The 17484-nt window shown below is 38.6% G+C and overlaps 1 protein-coding gene across 1 annotated transcript; it reads right to left on the bottom strand.

The window, feature by feature from the left end:
- Nucleotides 1-5444: 5444 nt before the first annotated feature.
- On the bottom strand, nucleotides 5445-12251 carry LOC119692488 (uncharacterized protein K02A2.6). The gene is made up of 2 exons (XM_048633097.1): nucleotides 10791-12251; nucleotides 5445-8845 (listed from the first exon to the last, which is right to left on the bottom strand). The coding sequence occupies exons 1-2, from the start codon at nucleotides 12051-12053 to the stop codon at nucleotides 5669-5671; spliced, it is 4440 nt and encodes a 1479-aa protein (XP_048489054.1). The 5' UTR covers nucleotides 12054-12251; the 3' UTR covers nucleotides 5445-5668.
- Between the last annotated feature and the right edge of the window lie 5233 nt (nucleotides 12252-17484).

Raw genomic sequence — 17484 nt, 5'->3', positions numbered from 1 at the left:
AATCCCATCTGTACCTATAGGTATGTAGGTACATTCTAGGATATTAATGGTTATTGGACAATAGTAACTATAGTAGTTAATATGATATGATTAGGTAACTTAATATATAATCAGCCTCTGTGTCTAGCCTTTGTGGACTATGAAAAAGCCTTCGACTCCATCGAGACCTGGGCAGTTTTGGAATCCTTGCAGAGATGCCAAATCGATTGGCGCTATATCGAGGTGTTGAGATGTCTGTACAATGCCGCTACTATGACTGTCCAAGTACAGGACCACAAGACAAGACCTATCCAACTGCAACGTGGAGTGAGACAGGGGGATGTGATATCTCCGAAACTGTTCACCAATGCATTGGAAGATGTCTTTAAGACGTTGGACTGGAAAGGACATGGCATATGTATAAATGGCGAGTACATGTCACACCTCCGCTTCGCGGACGACATCGTTATTATGGCAGAATCTCTGCAGGAACTCAGCTGGATGCTAAGTGGCCTAAATGCTGCTTCCCGACGTGTTGGCCTCGGTATGAACTTGGACAAGACGAAAGTCATGTACAATGCTCACATCAAACCGGAGCCGGTCGCCGTTGGTGAGGCAACAATCGAAGTTGTACAAGAATATGTCTACCTAGGGCAGACTATTCGGCTAGGCAGAAGCAACTTCGACAAGGAGGCTGCAAGGCGCATCCAACTGGGTTGGGCTGCATTCGGGAAACTGTAGGGACGGGAGTCGGGATATGAAGTAAACACGCGTAAGGTTGAATAGAGACTGATCTATTAAGAATAAGCATTGAGTATATATTGGTTATATAAAAGATAAAGATAAAAGAAAGTTTATTTCGAGTTAATCTTAATACTAACATGCTAAAAATCTATTGACTTAAACAATAACAATAGTCACATAGGTACATAGTTAAAAGAACAAAAAAATATATACTCGAAAATGGACGTGGACTCAGCATAAGGCTACTCAAATATTATAAATATAAGAATAGCGCTGATTTTCAGCCACGCCCATGCCACAATTTAAAATTACAAGTAAAAAAAAAGAAAACAATATTAACTACTTAACATTAATTTGTTTCAAACATAGCCGAGCATATTACATATTATAATTACACTATATCCTTATTTTTACTTTATTTTTCATAAGTGGTAGGTAGTTTCATCTAAGTAACTGGTAGGTACATACTAATTCTAAATCCAATAATGTACACACAACGCAATTCTACTATTATTACATGCATTATCTTCTAATATTTTCGGTGTCTTTTTGGATCATAAGCAAGAGTAATTTGTATTTTTTCTTAAAAGATTGTATTGATACAATATTGTTTCGTAATGGCGGTGGCAAATTGTTCCATATTTTGGCACTTTTACACTTAAAGCATCTACGAGAATTTTCCAACTTACATCCTGGTACAAACATTAAATTATTATGTTTTGATCTGGTGTTAACATAATGCGCATCACTTCTAAAACTAAATTTGTCAAACAAATACTCTGGCATCTGGTTCCTCATTACTTTATGGACAAGACAGGCGAAATGTAGCTCTCTTCTAGCTTCCATCTTTAGCAATTTATTTTCATTCAGATACGGAGTGACGTGTGCGCGCTTCGGTATTTTATAGCAGAATCGGGCACACGCGTTCTGCACTCGTTGAATAGAACCTGCTATTTTTTGTGTTATACGAGGGCCATATACTGCACTACAATAATCAAAAGGAGATAGAATCAGAAGTTCAACTAAGATTTTTCTGACATCTTCTGCTAGGTAATCTCTTAGACCATAAAGTACTTTCAGCTTAAAAAAGGCACATCTAACTTTGTCCAAGATATGTGACTCAAATTTTAGTTCCCCATCAAAAATAACTCCTAGGTTCTTGGACTCCTTTATGAATGGAACTGTTTTATTATCTATTTTAATAATGGGATTCCTGTTTAGAACCATTTGTATTTGATTTTTGGTACCTACGACAATGCATTTCGACTTTTGCGGATTGAGAACCAAACAGTTGTTTTTTGCCCATTCAAATACTGTATTTAAGTCTTCATTTATTTTAGAAACACCTAATGAAACGTCTGCCAGATTAATATTACAATATATTTGGGTATCATCGGCGTAGAGGTGACACTGGCAATATTTAAGATTACTTGGCATGTCAGCAGTATAAAGTGTAAACAGCATTGGACTCAAAATAGAACCTTGTGGGGTGCCTCTATTTACCTCGGACAAACTGGATGTTAGAATATCCCCGTTATTATTGACTGTAGAGACATACTGCTGGCGGCCACACAGGAAGGATTGAAACCATTTGCAGGTGTTGCTCGAGAACCCATAAAATTTAAGTTTAGCCACCAATAGCTCTACATTTATGCAGTCAAAGGCTCGTGAAAAGTCAAGGAGAACCAATATACTTGGCTGTTTTTCATCCGACGCGGTAATTAAGTCGTCTGTTACTTTCAATAATGCCGTTTCGGTTCCATGCCCACGACGAAACCCAGACTGTATTTTTGGGATAATTTTTTCGTTAGCTAGATATTTTAGCACTTGTTTTTGAACGACCCTTTCAATAACCTTTGACAATACCGGCAAAACACTTTTAGGTCTCAAATCTTTATAGTCTTTTATATTAGATGATTTAGGAATAGGTCTCACTAAAGCCGTTTTGAAACTTTCTGGATATGTTTGGGTCATTAATGATTTGTTTACTATGGCCGTGATTACCGGCAGTGTACAACTTAGTGTATGCTCTAACATTTCAATACTGATGCCGTCATGTCCCTTAGCACTAGTTTTGATACTGGATATAATTTTTCCGACCTCGCTCTCGGTTACTGGCACTAAGGTAAAGAAGCTATTGGTAAACATTGAGTTATAATAGTAATTCAGTAGGTTCTGGTTAATACTGCTGTTTCCAGGCACATTTAGGAAGTGTTTATTAATTTTTTGGGGATCATTTATTTCAGACGGTATGCTATCATTTCCTTGAACATTAAAAGGAGACGTCTCCTTAAAGTGCCTCCACATTAAACTAGGATAATTTTTATTATTATTTACAAAATGTTTAAAATACGCAATTTTTTCATTTCTTATTGTCGATACAACTAAATTTTTAAGATCTTTGTAGTAATTTAAATCTGTTTCTTTCTTACTTTTATGCGCTTTAGCAAGGGCTTCATCACGTAATGTCATCATAAACCGTACCATATTCGTGATCCAAGGCTTCGGCTTGTCTTTTATTTTTATTTTCCGTACCGGGGCATGAGTGTCAAAGAGAAAAGTGATAAAATCATTAAAAAGATAAACCATAGAATCCACAGTTAACAAGTCCAAAATACTCAACCACGGTAAACTAAGGAGGTCTTTCTTGAACTGTTCTCTATCCATTTGTTTAAGAGGCCGATATATAATATATTTAGAGACTGGCTGAGGCTTCTTCACGTCAAAGTCTAACCAAACTAGAGCATGATCGCTTATTTGGCTGTTGTGCAAGACGTTAATATTTTTTACTTTATTTGGAGCATCTGTAATAACTAAATCTAACAGCGTTCTACTCGTATCAGTAATTCTTGTGGGTTCACGCACTAGTTGACTTAATCCCAACTGGTAGAGAAAACTTTCTATTCTTTTTGCGTCGTATGACTCGGGTTTCATTAGATCAGTGTTGAAGTCAGTAAGCAAAAATGTGTGGTTACAATATGAAAACGCAGTCACCGATTCGGTTAAAGCGTCTATTGCCTCTCCTCTGTTAACATCTTCAGGCCTATAAGCTGTGCCGATGGCTATATGGATTCCAGCTATAGACAGCTCTAGCCAGAGCTGCTCCAATGCAGAACTAGGGTGCTCCATTACCTTTACCCGTAACCCTTTACGCACGTAATACCCTACTCCACCGCCTGTGACAGTTGCAGACCTACCCTTAAGTTTAAGAGTGTACCCCGGTATCTTTGGAGCAGTTATTTCCCCACCATCCTTTACCCATGTTTCATTCAATGCTAGGATATCCAATTTGAGGTTAGTAACTGTAACATATAGATCATCTTGTCCAGTGTTTAGAGATCGCACATTTAGCAATCCTATTCGCAAACATTTATTTTTATTACTTCTGTTGAATGTTAACATTACCTACCTTTACAACATTTAAACAATTTACAAAAAGATGCTTGAGAAGCCCAAAATGTGCGGTGCTTTTTATAATCATATGACTTAGATCAACGGGGTACACAAAATTATTATAGGTATAGTAAAATATCATAAGTAAAGTCAGATACATGCTAGAAACAGAAACGAATGCAGAACAATTCCAGTTAAAAACAGCCACTAGATTAAACGTGTTTATGTCATTTAGTTTCAGGTCCCTTTGTGCCAACTTTGTCTGGCCCAAAAACACTTCGGAGATCGGCTTCAGACCTGATGCGATGGCTGGCCTTACCTTGCTCACGTCTTACAAGGACTCGACCTTCCTTCGTCCAGACGAACTCCCATCCATGGCGGTTAGCCTCCTCTCGAGTCTTATTGAACAGGAATCTGTTTGTTCTCGAGAGCCGTTCATTGATGTAGAAGCGGCGAGGAGGTCCAGGCAGGCCGCAGTCCGCAGTAGTGGCTCCACGACGTACGCGCGCCTCAGACACTATCTTGTCCTTGAGCGCCCTTCGTACCAGCCGCACCGCGATGGGGCGCGGGCGCGGCGCCGGTCCACCAGCGCCGTCGCCACTCGCGCCTTCCACCAGCCCGCCGGGTCGAACAGGCCCAGCACGCCAACAGTTCACAATATCTCCCTCCTCAATTTGTACTCCAATCTTGCTTGTTACCAGTTGGACAATGTGCCCCACACTTTCCGATTTTAATTCCGGTATGCCAGAGATCTCTATATCGTTTTCCAAGTGTTGCTGGTCTCGATCATTTAATTCTGCCTTTAGATATTCGATCGTGTTATGAAGCGACTCATTCTCTGCTGCAAGTTTGGTTGAGGTATCCGTTACAGAATTGATACGAGACTCCATCATGGAAATTCTTTCATCGAAGGTACTCACTGTCTCAGTCAGGTGGGTCAACTTTACGTTAACAACATCTATGGAGCTTTTTAATGCATCAAATCTCTTGTTGATAAGATTTATTAGACTCTCCGTGTCTATGTTTATTATCGATGACATTTCCCCAGGTTCTTCTATAGTTCTATTTATAATAATAGGGCTACCGATCTTCACTCCTTTGCAGCTTTCACATTTCCATTTAGGCTTGTTCATTGGAAGTATTTTTTTGAAAGCGGTGATATCTAATCCCGCACATAAGTAATGCAAATAAATTGAACAACCATTGCATTTCAGTTGTTCCTCAATCTTTATTTTATTTTTGCATTTATTACACTCCATGTCAGCTAACGCCCTCTCAATATAGATTATACACTACACCTCCCCCATTGGAGAAAATAAAATAAAAGGGATTACTGTTATTTCGTGAATTTTCTAAGGTTATAAATAAAAGATGTCCGTTTTGCAAAGCCGTCTATTCAACTGACACTTCACAAGGCGGGAACATTACCGCACTAAATCCTAGTGTTGCCAACATAAAAGAATAAGTATCTACTACATTACTAACATTCCTCCACCTTAATCTCTTAAATTACTAACAATGGTTTTCATCTAGAACCTAAATATTCCTTTTATTACAATTTACTTAAGCTAAAGAACTTCCTATAAGATACAGGTTTGCGAGTGCGAAGAGTACGCCCTACATCAGAGTGAGTGGAAGGAGAGGGGTCTTCACTTATGCTTTCCTGGCTATCTTGCCATATCCCAGTAGGCGAGCCTTCAGAATCTCGATGTGAAGCAGAGGCAGCAGGGGAGGTCGGCTCAGCTATAGAGGAAACCCCGGCTGGCTGGTTCGCAGCTGGAGGTGGCTGGCTCGCTGTCGGTGACTGAGTTGCTGACAGAGGCTGTCTCGCTGACAGTGGCTGACTTGCTGACGGTAGCTGACTAGCTGTCAGTGGCTGACTCGCTTCAGGTGGCTGAATCGCTGACGATGCCTGACTCGCTGCAGGTGGCTCAGACGCAGATGGAGGTTGGCTCGCAGACAGTGGCTGGCTCGCAGATGGCCTGCTCTCGGCCTCATTGATCTGGATGTCGTTAGTCGGAATAGCTTCAAGCGCCGACCTGGATTCAATATCATTATCAGAAATTACTCCTCTCTCCCCCTCCACTTTATACATTTGATTTTTATGTCTTTTTATAGTTTTATCATATTGACCAACAAAGATTAAATATGCGGATTTTCCAATCCGCCTAGTCACCACACCATGAACCCAAAAGGTTTTATTGTTTTTATGAATCTTGACTGATACCAAATCATTTATACAAAAGTCAATGTTCCTTATTCCCCTATATGATTTACCCTGTAAACACTGTTTACCCCGTACAGTTTCTAACAGTGCTGTATCGGAAGCCTCGGGAGATTTCGGGTTCAATAAGTCCAACCTACAGCGTAAATTCCTGCCGAAGAGAACCTGTGCAGGGGTTTTATTTGTGGTGGAATGAACGGAATTGCGGTAATTGAAAAGAAATTCATTTAATTTGATATTTAGGTTATTATTACCTATGCCGGACAACAGAATCGATTTCAAAGCTTTTTTAATAATTTTCACATAGCTTTCGGCTTGCCCGTTGCTTGCTGGATGATACTCCGGAGAGGTGAGGTGAGTAATACCATTACTCTTGCAGAAATGTTCGAATTCACTGGATATGAATGATGGGCCATTATCTGAACACAGAGTATTTATGAGGCCAAATCTTGCCATTACATCGCACAATTTTTGTATAACTACCTTGCTACCATACCCGGACGAGACGTCATAAGCTTCGACCCACTTCGAATAAGCGTCCACCACTATTAAATACATTTTATTATTTATCGGGCCTAAAAAATCTATGTGGACTCTGTACCACGGCTCCGACGGGTACGGCCAGGGCGTGAGGGGCGCGCGGGGCGGCGAGGGGCGCAGCTGGCTGCACACGCCGCAGCTCCGCACAGCCTGCTGCAGCTGCTCGCTCATGCCGGGCCACCAGAATCGTGTGCGCGCCTCCAGCTTCATTTTAACAATACCTAAATGACCGGCATGCAGCTCTTTGATAACCTTCCCTCTGTAACTAGACGGGATAACAAGCTTGCACCCTCTCATTAAACAGCCTCTTTCTACCGATAATTCGGACCGACAAGCAAAATATGGTCGAATTTCGACATCCTTAATAGTTTTCGGCCAACCATTCCTTGTGAATTTAATTACATCAGATAATGTATGATCCTGTTCCGTTAAATCCTTAACCTCACTCAATAAAATCGGAGAAGCATTGTCATCGAACAAAAAATTTATATAACACGCAGTATCTACTATACATTCCGATTTGCTGTCACTTGCACCCTGTGACGTCACCGCAGTAGGCGTGGTCTGCGGCACCATGGAGCGACTAAGAAAGTCTGCACAATTATTTGCACTACTAACATATTCGATTTTGTAATTATAGGCCGACAAAAATAATGCGTATCTCTGGAGACGATTGGCTGACACTTCTGGAATACCTTTTTCCGGTCTAAAAATTGATAAAAGCGGTTTATGATGTGTTCTCAGCACAAATGCTTCGGACCTACCATATAGGTATTGGTGATACTTCCGAACCCCAAAAATAATTGCTGTTGCTTCTTTTTGGATCTGACTGTATTGCTTCTCAGCCGGGGTCAGTGCCCTGGATGCATATGAAACCGGCCGTTCTACATTGTCCTTATCTACCTGAGACAAAATAGCCCCTAGCCCCCATGGTGACGCATCCACAGTGAGAATAATTCGCGCATCCTGGTTAAAATGTGCTAAAGTATTCTCATCAGCCAAACATCTTTTGATATACTGAAATGCATTTTCATGATCTTTAGTCCACACCCAATGTACATTTTTTTGTAACAAATCATGCAATGGTGCTAATATACTGGATGCATTTTTTATAAATACTCTATAGTAGTTGACTAGGCCCAGAAATGACTTTAATTCTGATACATTTTCCGGTTTCTTTGCATTCACAATACTTTTTACTTTCTCGGGGCATTTGTGAATACCATGTTTGTCGATTATAAATCCTAGGTATGAAACCGACTCTTGAAAAAAACTACATTTTTCCTTCCTCAACACTAACCCTGCTTTCTCTAGCCGCCGAAAAACTTCATTAAGCCTAGCTAAATGCTCTTCCCGAGTCCTACCTGTAATAAGGATATCATCTAAAAATTGGAGAACCCCTTCCTGCAATGAGCAATGTGGATGATGATCATCGTCAGCTGGCTGAACCTTTCCACTAGTCTGTTTATCAGGACCTAATAAGATATTTTCAAGTGTGCGCTGAAAAATAGCTGGTGCGCTTGACAACCCAAACACTAATCTATTAAACTTATATAACCCCTTGTGTGTATTAATACAAGTGAGTAACTGTGAATCTTCATGTAGTCTCAACTGATTATATGCACCAGATAGGTCTAGCTTAGTGAAATGCACCCCATTGTGCAGCTTGGAGAAAAGTTCTTCGACTCGGGGTAAAGGGTATTTTTCTACTAACAACTGCTTATTTAAAGTGGACGAGTAATCTGCACAAAGTCTAATCTTTCCATCACTTCTCAATACTGGCACAATCGGACTAGCATACTCAGAATATGTGACAGGTTCTATAATACCTAGACTTTGTAACCGGTATATTTCCTCTTCTAATTTTGACCTTATCGCAAACGGTACAGGGCGTGCTTTCATGAAAATTGGAATACTCTCCGGTTTCATATTAAGTTTAACCTCAACACCTTCACAGCATCCCAACTCTTATGTTAAAAAAATTCGGAAGGGAATTCTTATGTTAAAAAAAGTGATAAATCTTTCAGATTTATAAAAGTAAGTCCTTACAAAGTCGAGAGAATTATAGACAAACTGTGTTGCGAGAAAGCCCCAGGTGAGGATCAAATTAGGGTAAAAGATATAAAGTATGTAAAAACACCATTAAGTAAAGTACTGGCTAAATTTATTAATATGTGTATGTCAAAGGGTACCTACCCTGATAAATTAAAAAAATCTTTAATAAGACCAATTTACAAGCAAGGCAATCATCTGGATTATTCCAATTATAGGCCTATCGCAATACTATCAGTAATAAATAAAATTATGGAAAAGGTCGTGATTGATCAGATAAGTGCCTTCTTGGAATGTAATAATATATTATCGGATACTCAACACGGATTCAGAAAAGGCCGTAGCACAGCAACCGCTTTAGCTCAATTTACTAACTACGTAAACAATAGCCTTAACAATAGGAAGCAGTTACTTGCAGTTTTTATAGACTATAAGAAAGCATTTGACACACTTGGTCACGAGCAGCTGTTGCAGGCCATGGATGAATGTGGCATCAGCGGCCCCACCAACCAATGGTTTCGTAGCTACCTCACGAACAGGACTTTGCGCACCGTGATTGCTGGGACCGCTGGTGAGGAGGTTCCCGTTAGCTTGGGTGTGCCAACGGGCTCAGTGTATGGCCCAGTCGGCTACATTATGCATGTCAATAGTGTGTCTAATGTGGTGCAAAACTGTAAGGTCTATATGTATGCTGACGACATGTGCCTGTTGTACGCCGGTAAAAATATGGCAGACATGGTGCGCAATGTTCAGGGTGATTTCGAAAATATTTCTAAGTGGGCTCACGACAATGGAATAATTTTAAACTTAGGTAAAACTAAATGCATGCGTATTTATTCACCCCACAATAAACAGGCTAAAAACACTTGTAATTCGGAAATTAAAATTTTAGGCCATAGCTACGAGTGCTTTCACAATAATAAAATAGCATGTAAATGTAATAAACTGGAATTGGTAAATAGCTTCAAATATTTAGGACTGTTGATTGATCAGAATTTTAATTGGAAATTACATGTTAATGAGGTTTGCAATAGACTCAGGTCTATCTTAGGAAAATTTTACTATTTGAACAGAATTCTGAACAAACGCACCCTGTATGTTGTGTATTATGCACTGGCAGATTCATTAATGAGCTATGGGCTGGGCTGCTATGGACTGACATTTAAAACATATTTGGACCAAATCAAACAAGTTCAATTAAGGCTAATAAAATACCTAATAGACAAAAAAACCAAAGACAAATGTAAAAGTGACTATTATCAATTATTTAATATTTGTAAAATCTTACCTGTTCACAATAAAGTTAAATATCTGCTCGCCTTAGAATCATATTATAGTGAGGATTATAAAGTACCACAGTCACTTCACTAGGTCGAGAGCTAAAGGTAAACTGTCACAGCCATCATCTACAAATTATTATGGTGAGAGAACTAGAGAATACTTAATTCCTAAAATATGCAATAAATACCCTATTTTACTCAGTGAAAATAAACTATGTCTAGGCACAATTAAAAAACACCTCAAATCTCTCCTAATTTAGGTAATGTACAATTAAGTAATTATTTCTGTAAGTAGCTAAGTTAGTTTGTTTTTTGTAAGCAGTATGATTGAGGATGCGTATTGCGTGGTGCTATAGCATTACCGGTACGACATCTGCAGACATAATAATGTAATGTAGTTTCTTACTTGTTGTAGTAGCTAGTTAGTAGTACACTTGCATGCATATATTATAGGTTTATATAATTTAATGATAAGAGCGTACCGCCAACAAACTGTTACCAGTTTGGCGAAACAAATTGTTAAAAATAGTCGTAAGTTTTTGATGAATAAAATTAAAAAAAAAAAAAAAAAAAAAAAACTCATCCGAGAAAAGCCGGGGAAATTGATTCTCATAACTATTGGACAAGTTATTTATAGGCGAAATTTCTAACTTGAACTTAGATAAAAAATCGCGTCCCAAGAGCGGTGGCCCACCATTTTTTACTACATAAACATTTATGGTTTGTGTTTGTGACCGATACGCAAACGGCAATGGTAGGACACCCAGTACGTCAATTGGAGTGCCATTATAACTTAATAATATTTGTTTACTATTGTCCAGTTTATAATTTGAAAAATGGGCCCTATAAACCGAATCCGAAATAGCCGTTACCGCTGATCCCGTGTCCACTTCAAAACATAAATTTACATCATTTACAGTGACATATTCTTGCATAGGTTCTCCACTACAGCTACGAATGTTAAATATTAAAATGTTTTTACCATCATCCCCCTCGGTATCCGAACAGCACTGCAAGAAATTGTTTGCATTCCTATTTCCATTGCACATGCGCTTTAGATGACCCTTAACACCACACACATTACATGACGCAAATCTGAACCGGCACTTTTTGTTATCATGACCGTGATAACCGCACACTGAACACTGAACTGATGATGATTGCAAAGGCCTCGCGACCGAGCCTTGGCTCCGATTGCGTGACCCACCGTCGCCGCTCCGACCACGTGCCGCCATCTTGTGCATCTCGAACACGGCCGGCGCCGACGCCGACCCGTCTGCCGCCCTCGCCAGGCCCGTACGCCCCGCTTCCCTGGCGCAACGAACGCTCTGTGCCAACTGCAACGCCTTCTGCAGGGTAAGCTGGTCCATCGCCTCGCCGAAGAGTCGCTCTCGTTCTGGACCGCCCGCCATGCCAAGGACAAAGCGGTCACGTAGTGTATCTTCGAGGGATGTCGTTGGGAATTCGCACTCCTTCGCCAAACCCCGCACACGCGCGGCCCAGTCAGCTAAGGACTCATCCTGTCCTTGGAAGGCACTATGAAAGTTATACCTTTCCGCAAAGCTGCACTTTTTAGTTTTGAAGTGTGTGTCCAATAGTTCTATCACCTCCGAATAGGCGAGTTCCCCGACGTCTTTGGGTAATGCGAGATCCCTTATGAGTTTGTAAGTAGTTTCAGATAAACTACTTAACAAAATAGCCCGGCGTTTTGCACTGGACTTATCCACTTCACTGTTGATATCGTTGGCCATGAACCATTGTTCCAATCGTCCTTTGAACAAAGCCCAATCATGAGTTTCATGATTGAAAACACTTAGTGCACCAAACGATAAATTTGCCATGATTAATTAATAGCGTAAATTCGGGCTGCGCCACTGTTATTTCGTGAATTTTCTAAGGTTATAAATAAAAGATGTCCGTTTTGCAAAGCCGTCTATTCAACTGACACTTCACAAGGCGGGAACATTACCGCACTAAATCCTAGTGTTGCCAACATAAAAGAATAAGTATCTACTACATTACTAACAATTACATTTTATTTTATAACTAAACTTAAACTAAATTGAATAAACAATGTTACATACTTGGGTAATACATTTTAGTTCGGTTTTTATGAACCACATCTACATGTCCATTTTTTATAATTTCAACATTTGGTGTTAAATCTCTTAACACTTTATATGGACCAGAATAAATGCTATTTAGTTTATTTCCTGTTTCATTTTTTAATAATAACAGATCATCTTTCTTATAAGTAATTGGATTAACATTTTTATCATATTGTTGTTTTCTAGCTATCTTAGTATTTATTAAATTTTTACGTGCTTCCTTTTGGGAAGTTTGAATACGATATCTTAATTCTAAGGGATAACTGTCTACATTATACAATGGATCGACTACGTCAACGTCTAAATTGCTGGGTATGCGACAAATCTTACCAAAAACTAACTCGAATGGTGTATATTGCGTCTGTGAATGAACGGAGGTGTTGTATGAGAAGCACCAAAACGGTAGCCATGTACTCCATGATTCCGGATGTCCGTCTGTTTGAATGCGAAAATAGTTACCTAGTGACTTGTGTGAATTTTCTAATGCACCGATGCTCTGATGATGATACGCCGTCGAATGTAGTTTTTTAATTTGTAACAATTTACATACCTCGTCAAATACAGTAGACGTAAACTCTTTTCCTCTATCCGTTGCGATCACGTTCGGTATCCCGTACCTAAGAATAACATTATTAACTAAACTTCTAGCTACATCTACAGAAGATTTAGATATAAGAGGATATGCCTCAACATACTTACTTAATTCACATTGTATAGTGAGAATATAAGAGTAATCATTTTCGTCTCGATCGAGTGGACCAACTATGTCCAAAAATATTTTTTCAAATGCCGTGTTGGCGGTTGTCGTCACAACCATAGGTTCCCTAGTGCACTTAGCATGTTTATTCTTTTGACATTTATCACATTTATGAACGTAATGTATAATGTCTTTCTCTAAACCATTCCAGAAATAAAATTTCTTTATATTGTTATACATTTTTCTAATGCCTGCGTGGCCACTCGTAGGCAAAAGATGGAAATCATTTAAAATGATCTTCCTTTCATCCTTGTCATCTATTTTTCTTACTTCTTTTAAAACACATATTCGCGGTCCGGACCAATTAATCATTTTCTTTACTTCACTTAATAACTTCTCAACAAATATATTATTTCTTTTACTTTTTATAACATATATTTCATCTATCTTCAATATTTTACTAAACTCTCCAAGTTCTCTCACAAAGGCGGCTGGCGTCAGTTGCGATTGAGAATCTGGGTTTATAAAAATAGTTGATTTTGAACGTACATAACAAAAAGTATTACTTTCTTCATTCACCTCATTTAAACTTCTTAATTTATTTAATTCTTCTTTATTAATAAAACTCAACTCAACAGCTTCTTTCGGCTTACTACAAATTTCTACAACTTTTGGTTGCGCATTCCAATCGTCAGTAGTAACTGTAGGTTCCGGAGAAACTTGTCTTTCGAGTCTTTTCTTCTGAGCTCGTGTCATCACATTCATCACACTCTCTGACATTTCTTTCAACTCATCTGATGTTATCCTGGACAAAGCATCAGCTGCTGCGTTGTCTCTGCCTTTCACATATTCCACACAATAATCATACTCCTCTAATAACATTCTAAATTTTAACAATCTACTCGATGGATCTTTCATCCCAAACAAATAAACAAGCGGTTTATGGTCGGTATAAATTTTAAACTTACGTCCATACAAATACGGCCTAAAATGTTTTATTGCCCAAACTATTGCTAATAATTCCTTCTCTATAGTTGGGTATCGCTTTTCCGCTTTATTCAAAGATCTACTTGCGTAAGCTACAGGTCTCCTGTCCTTATTAGATAAAATCGCACCTAGGGCATATACCGATGCGTCGGTTTGAAGAATGAACTGACTGTCATCTGAGAAATCCGGGTATTGCAATACGGGCGGTGACGTCATACTTTTCTTTAATATCTCAAATGCATTTTTACAGTTAACATCCCAGTTCCATATTGCATCTTTTTTAAATAAATCATTTAATGGTTGTGCCTTTGCCGCGAAGTTAGGAATGAACTTTCTATAATAATTTGCGAATGCCACGAATCGTTTCACTTCATCCAAATTTTTGGGTTCGGGGTAATTTTTCAGAACTGTAATTTTTTCAGGATCAGGAAGAATGCCATCACCGGATACTACATGACCTAAATACAAAATTTCTTTCTTAAGGAAATCACATTTCGACGTATTTAATTTTAAATTGACGTTTCTAAGCCTACCGAAAACATCTAATAGGTTATTGTTATGATCATGCAAGTTTTTCCCGAAAATTACAAGGTCATCCAGATAAACTAAGCATTTCTCATGAATGAGTCCCGACATTGCAATTGTTATCATTCTTGAGAATGAGCTTGGGCTTGTCTTCAACCCCATAGGCATTCTAGTCAGTTGGTATTGACCAGAAGCGAACGCGGTACATTTTCTGCTTTCCTCGTCTAATTTAACTTGGTAATATCCCGAAAAAAGGTCTAGGTGAGAAAAATAGATAGATCCGGATAAAGAGTCTAAAATTTCATTAATGTTTGGAAGTGGAAACTTGTCTTCTTGAATGCAATTATTAAGTTTACGATAGTCCACCACTAAACGCCATTTCTTTTCGCCACTATTATCACTTTTCTTTGGTACCAGTAAAATTGGACTCGACCATGAACTTCTAGAAGGTTCTATAATACCGTCTTCTAACAACTGATTAATTTGTTTTTTAATTTCATTTGATTGGGCATACGGAAGTCTGTATGGTTTGGAAAAGACCGGTTCTGTATTAGGTTTTAAAGTAATTTTATGTTCGTACAAACTTGTTGTAGATAAAGCATCATCCTGTATATGAAATATGTCGGCAAATTTGACACATAAATTTTCAATTGAAACCTGTTCCTCCTTGTTCAGATGTTTTAAATTTAATAACGAAAGTAATTTTTTAGCTCTCGTGACGTCATTCTGACACTTTTCAAAACTACATACATCATAGTCACTACTCTTCTGAACCCTAATGTACATTTCATTCAAGGTCAATTCTTTTTCCGTGGTGTTTAAAATTAATATAGGTATTTTTCCGTTAATTGGGGTAACTAATGAACTGGCAATAAAAACTCCCTCGCAAATCTCCGATGCACATACCACACATTCTTCTGTCATACCTGTACTCACGTAATGGATAGATTCAGATCGTGCGGCTATATTCAAAACAAAGTTATTTTTATTCACTAATAGTGGTAAAGTTAATTTATTTCCGTCGGGTATTGTTAAAGTCAAAGTATTGTTATCGAAGTTTAAGACAGATCGGTATTTGTTTATGAAATCCTGCCCTAATATGCCATGTGTCTTACACGGTAAGGTGTCGAATACATAGAACTTGTGCTCAAAGGTGAATGTACCAGAAGTTAAATGTAAATAAATGTATCCAATGGCCTGTTGTTTGCCACCAATGCCATTTATGATGATGTTTTCTCTGTGTATGTAAATGTTTTGTTCTAAGGCATGTTTATATTTCAGAGCTGATATGGAAGCCCCGGTATCAAGTAACCAATCGTATGACTGTGAATTATCAACATCAAATTTGATAGAACAAATGTTGTTACTAGCCAATATAAAATGATTAATCTCGAAAAAACTGATTCTCGTTCGTGCTGTTCTCTTCTTCTTCTGCAACGTTCATCTGCTGATATTGATTACGATTGCCATGATTATTAAAATTTGGCTTACCTCGGTTACTGTAGTGCTGGAACCTTCCAGGGCGCTGCCACGATGGACCACCTGGACGGTTCTGCTCGAAGGTCGCTCTCTGATAGTTGTTGCCGTTAGCATCATTATACGGGCGAGACTGTCCCCTGTGGAAGTTACCTCTGCCTCGATGTCCTCTGAATTGCCTACCCCTGAAACCTCGAAAATAGTTAGGTCTGTGCTGTAAGGACATTATATCTCCAGAAGTTGCCTGGCTCGACGCTTCCTCATCCAATGCACCCTGTATAGCGTCCTTTAGCGAGTCATAATTACGGGCCGCTATAATTGTACTTAACCTTCTATTTCGCAATCCGTCTGAAAATCTTTTTAACGCCATTTTTTCGTTAATAGGTTTTAATATAGCATAGTTGGCGGAGTTTCCGTCGGCTTGCGAAATGGTTAAATCAACCAACAACTCTGAAATTTCTTTCCCGTAATCTGTAATAGGTACTTTTATTTTCCTGCCTAATTTGTAGCAATTTACTTTGAATCGCAGTTGCGGCTTTTTTTGTCAACAGACATGATCTCATATCCTTAACAAGATCCTGAATCGAAGTATAGCTTGAATCCAATTTTAATTTAGCAGACTGTGAAAGTCGACTCTTCAAAATGAAATTAATTAAATTCATTTTACATTCTCGCTTTTCTAATAATGACCCATAGTAGTCAATGTTGCCGATCAATTGTTTAATGCAGTTTTCATCGTCAGTCATCACTGGAAACAAACTTAACGCGGTTTTTAAGTCAAACGAATCCATTTTTGATAATTTACAATAACTCTTAATTTCACTGTATAAAGTAATTATTTTACTACTCTCAATATGAATATCCTCTATCTCATTTTTATTCAAAGATTTTTGACTTATTAAAACACTGACATCATTAATTAATTTATCAAATTCTGAGTAAATAATATTCGCCTCATCTATCTTTTTATTTAATATTGCTCCTTGTCTTCGCTTAGGGCCAATTTTACACAAATAAGTTTTAATATCCTGTAACTTTTTAGTTATATCCTTAAATGATTTATCCATAACTTACCCATAGTAGAAAAAATATCAACACAGTTTTATAACCATAACTGAAAATAATAATATTGTCTTTAGGCAAAACCTTAGTGTCCCTATAATTTGATTATATTATTACCGCATATTTATATATCCGTTCCGTACGTACGCACACTTTTTATTATTCACTATATTGCCCTTTTTCACTCACTAATTAATCATACGCACTTAAAACACAAATCGCTCGCCGCTCATCTCTTGTCCCGTACCGACTCGCGTCATCCGCGCGGCGGCACCGGGCGGCGCAGCTCTCCTCGGCGCCAGCAGCTCCTCTAGGCGCCAGCAGATCTAGGCGTCGTCGTCTCGCTTTCCTCTGGAACTCTGCAGCTGTCTCATGCGTAGAATATTAGCCTGGGTAGCCCTCTCTATCTTCTTGTGA

This window comes from Plutella xylostella, chromosome 2 (genome assembly GCF_932276165.1).
Source record: "Plutella xylostella chromosome 2, ilPluXylo3.1, whole genome shotgun sequence".
Classification (NCBI taxonomy): domain Eukaryota; kingdom Metazoa; phylum Arthropoda; class Insecta; order Lepidoptera; family Plutellidae; genus Plutella; species Plutella xylostella.
This window is presented reverse-complemented; position numbering and strand designations above follow the sequence as displayed.

Bases quoted from the DNA above. Each gene is read 5' to 3' on its own strand.
- LOC119692488 (XM_048633097.1), bottom strand. From the start codon at position 12,053: ATGGCAAATTTATCGTTTGGTGCACTAAGTGTTTTCAATCATGAAACT. The intron at 8,846-10,790 runs TTTTTTTTTTTT...TTAACATAAGAG, and splicing joins CCCGGCTTTTCTCGGATGAG to TTGGGATGCTGTGAAGGTGT.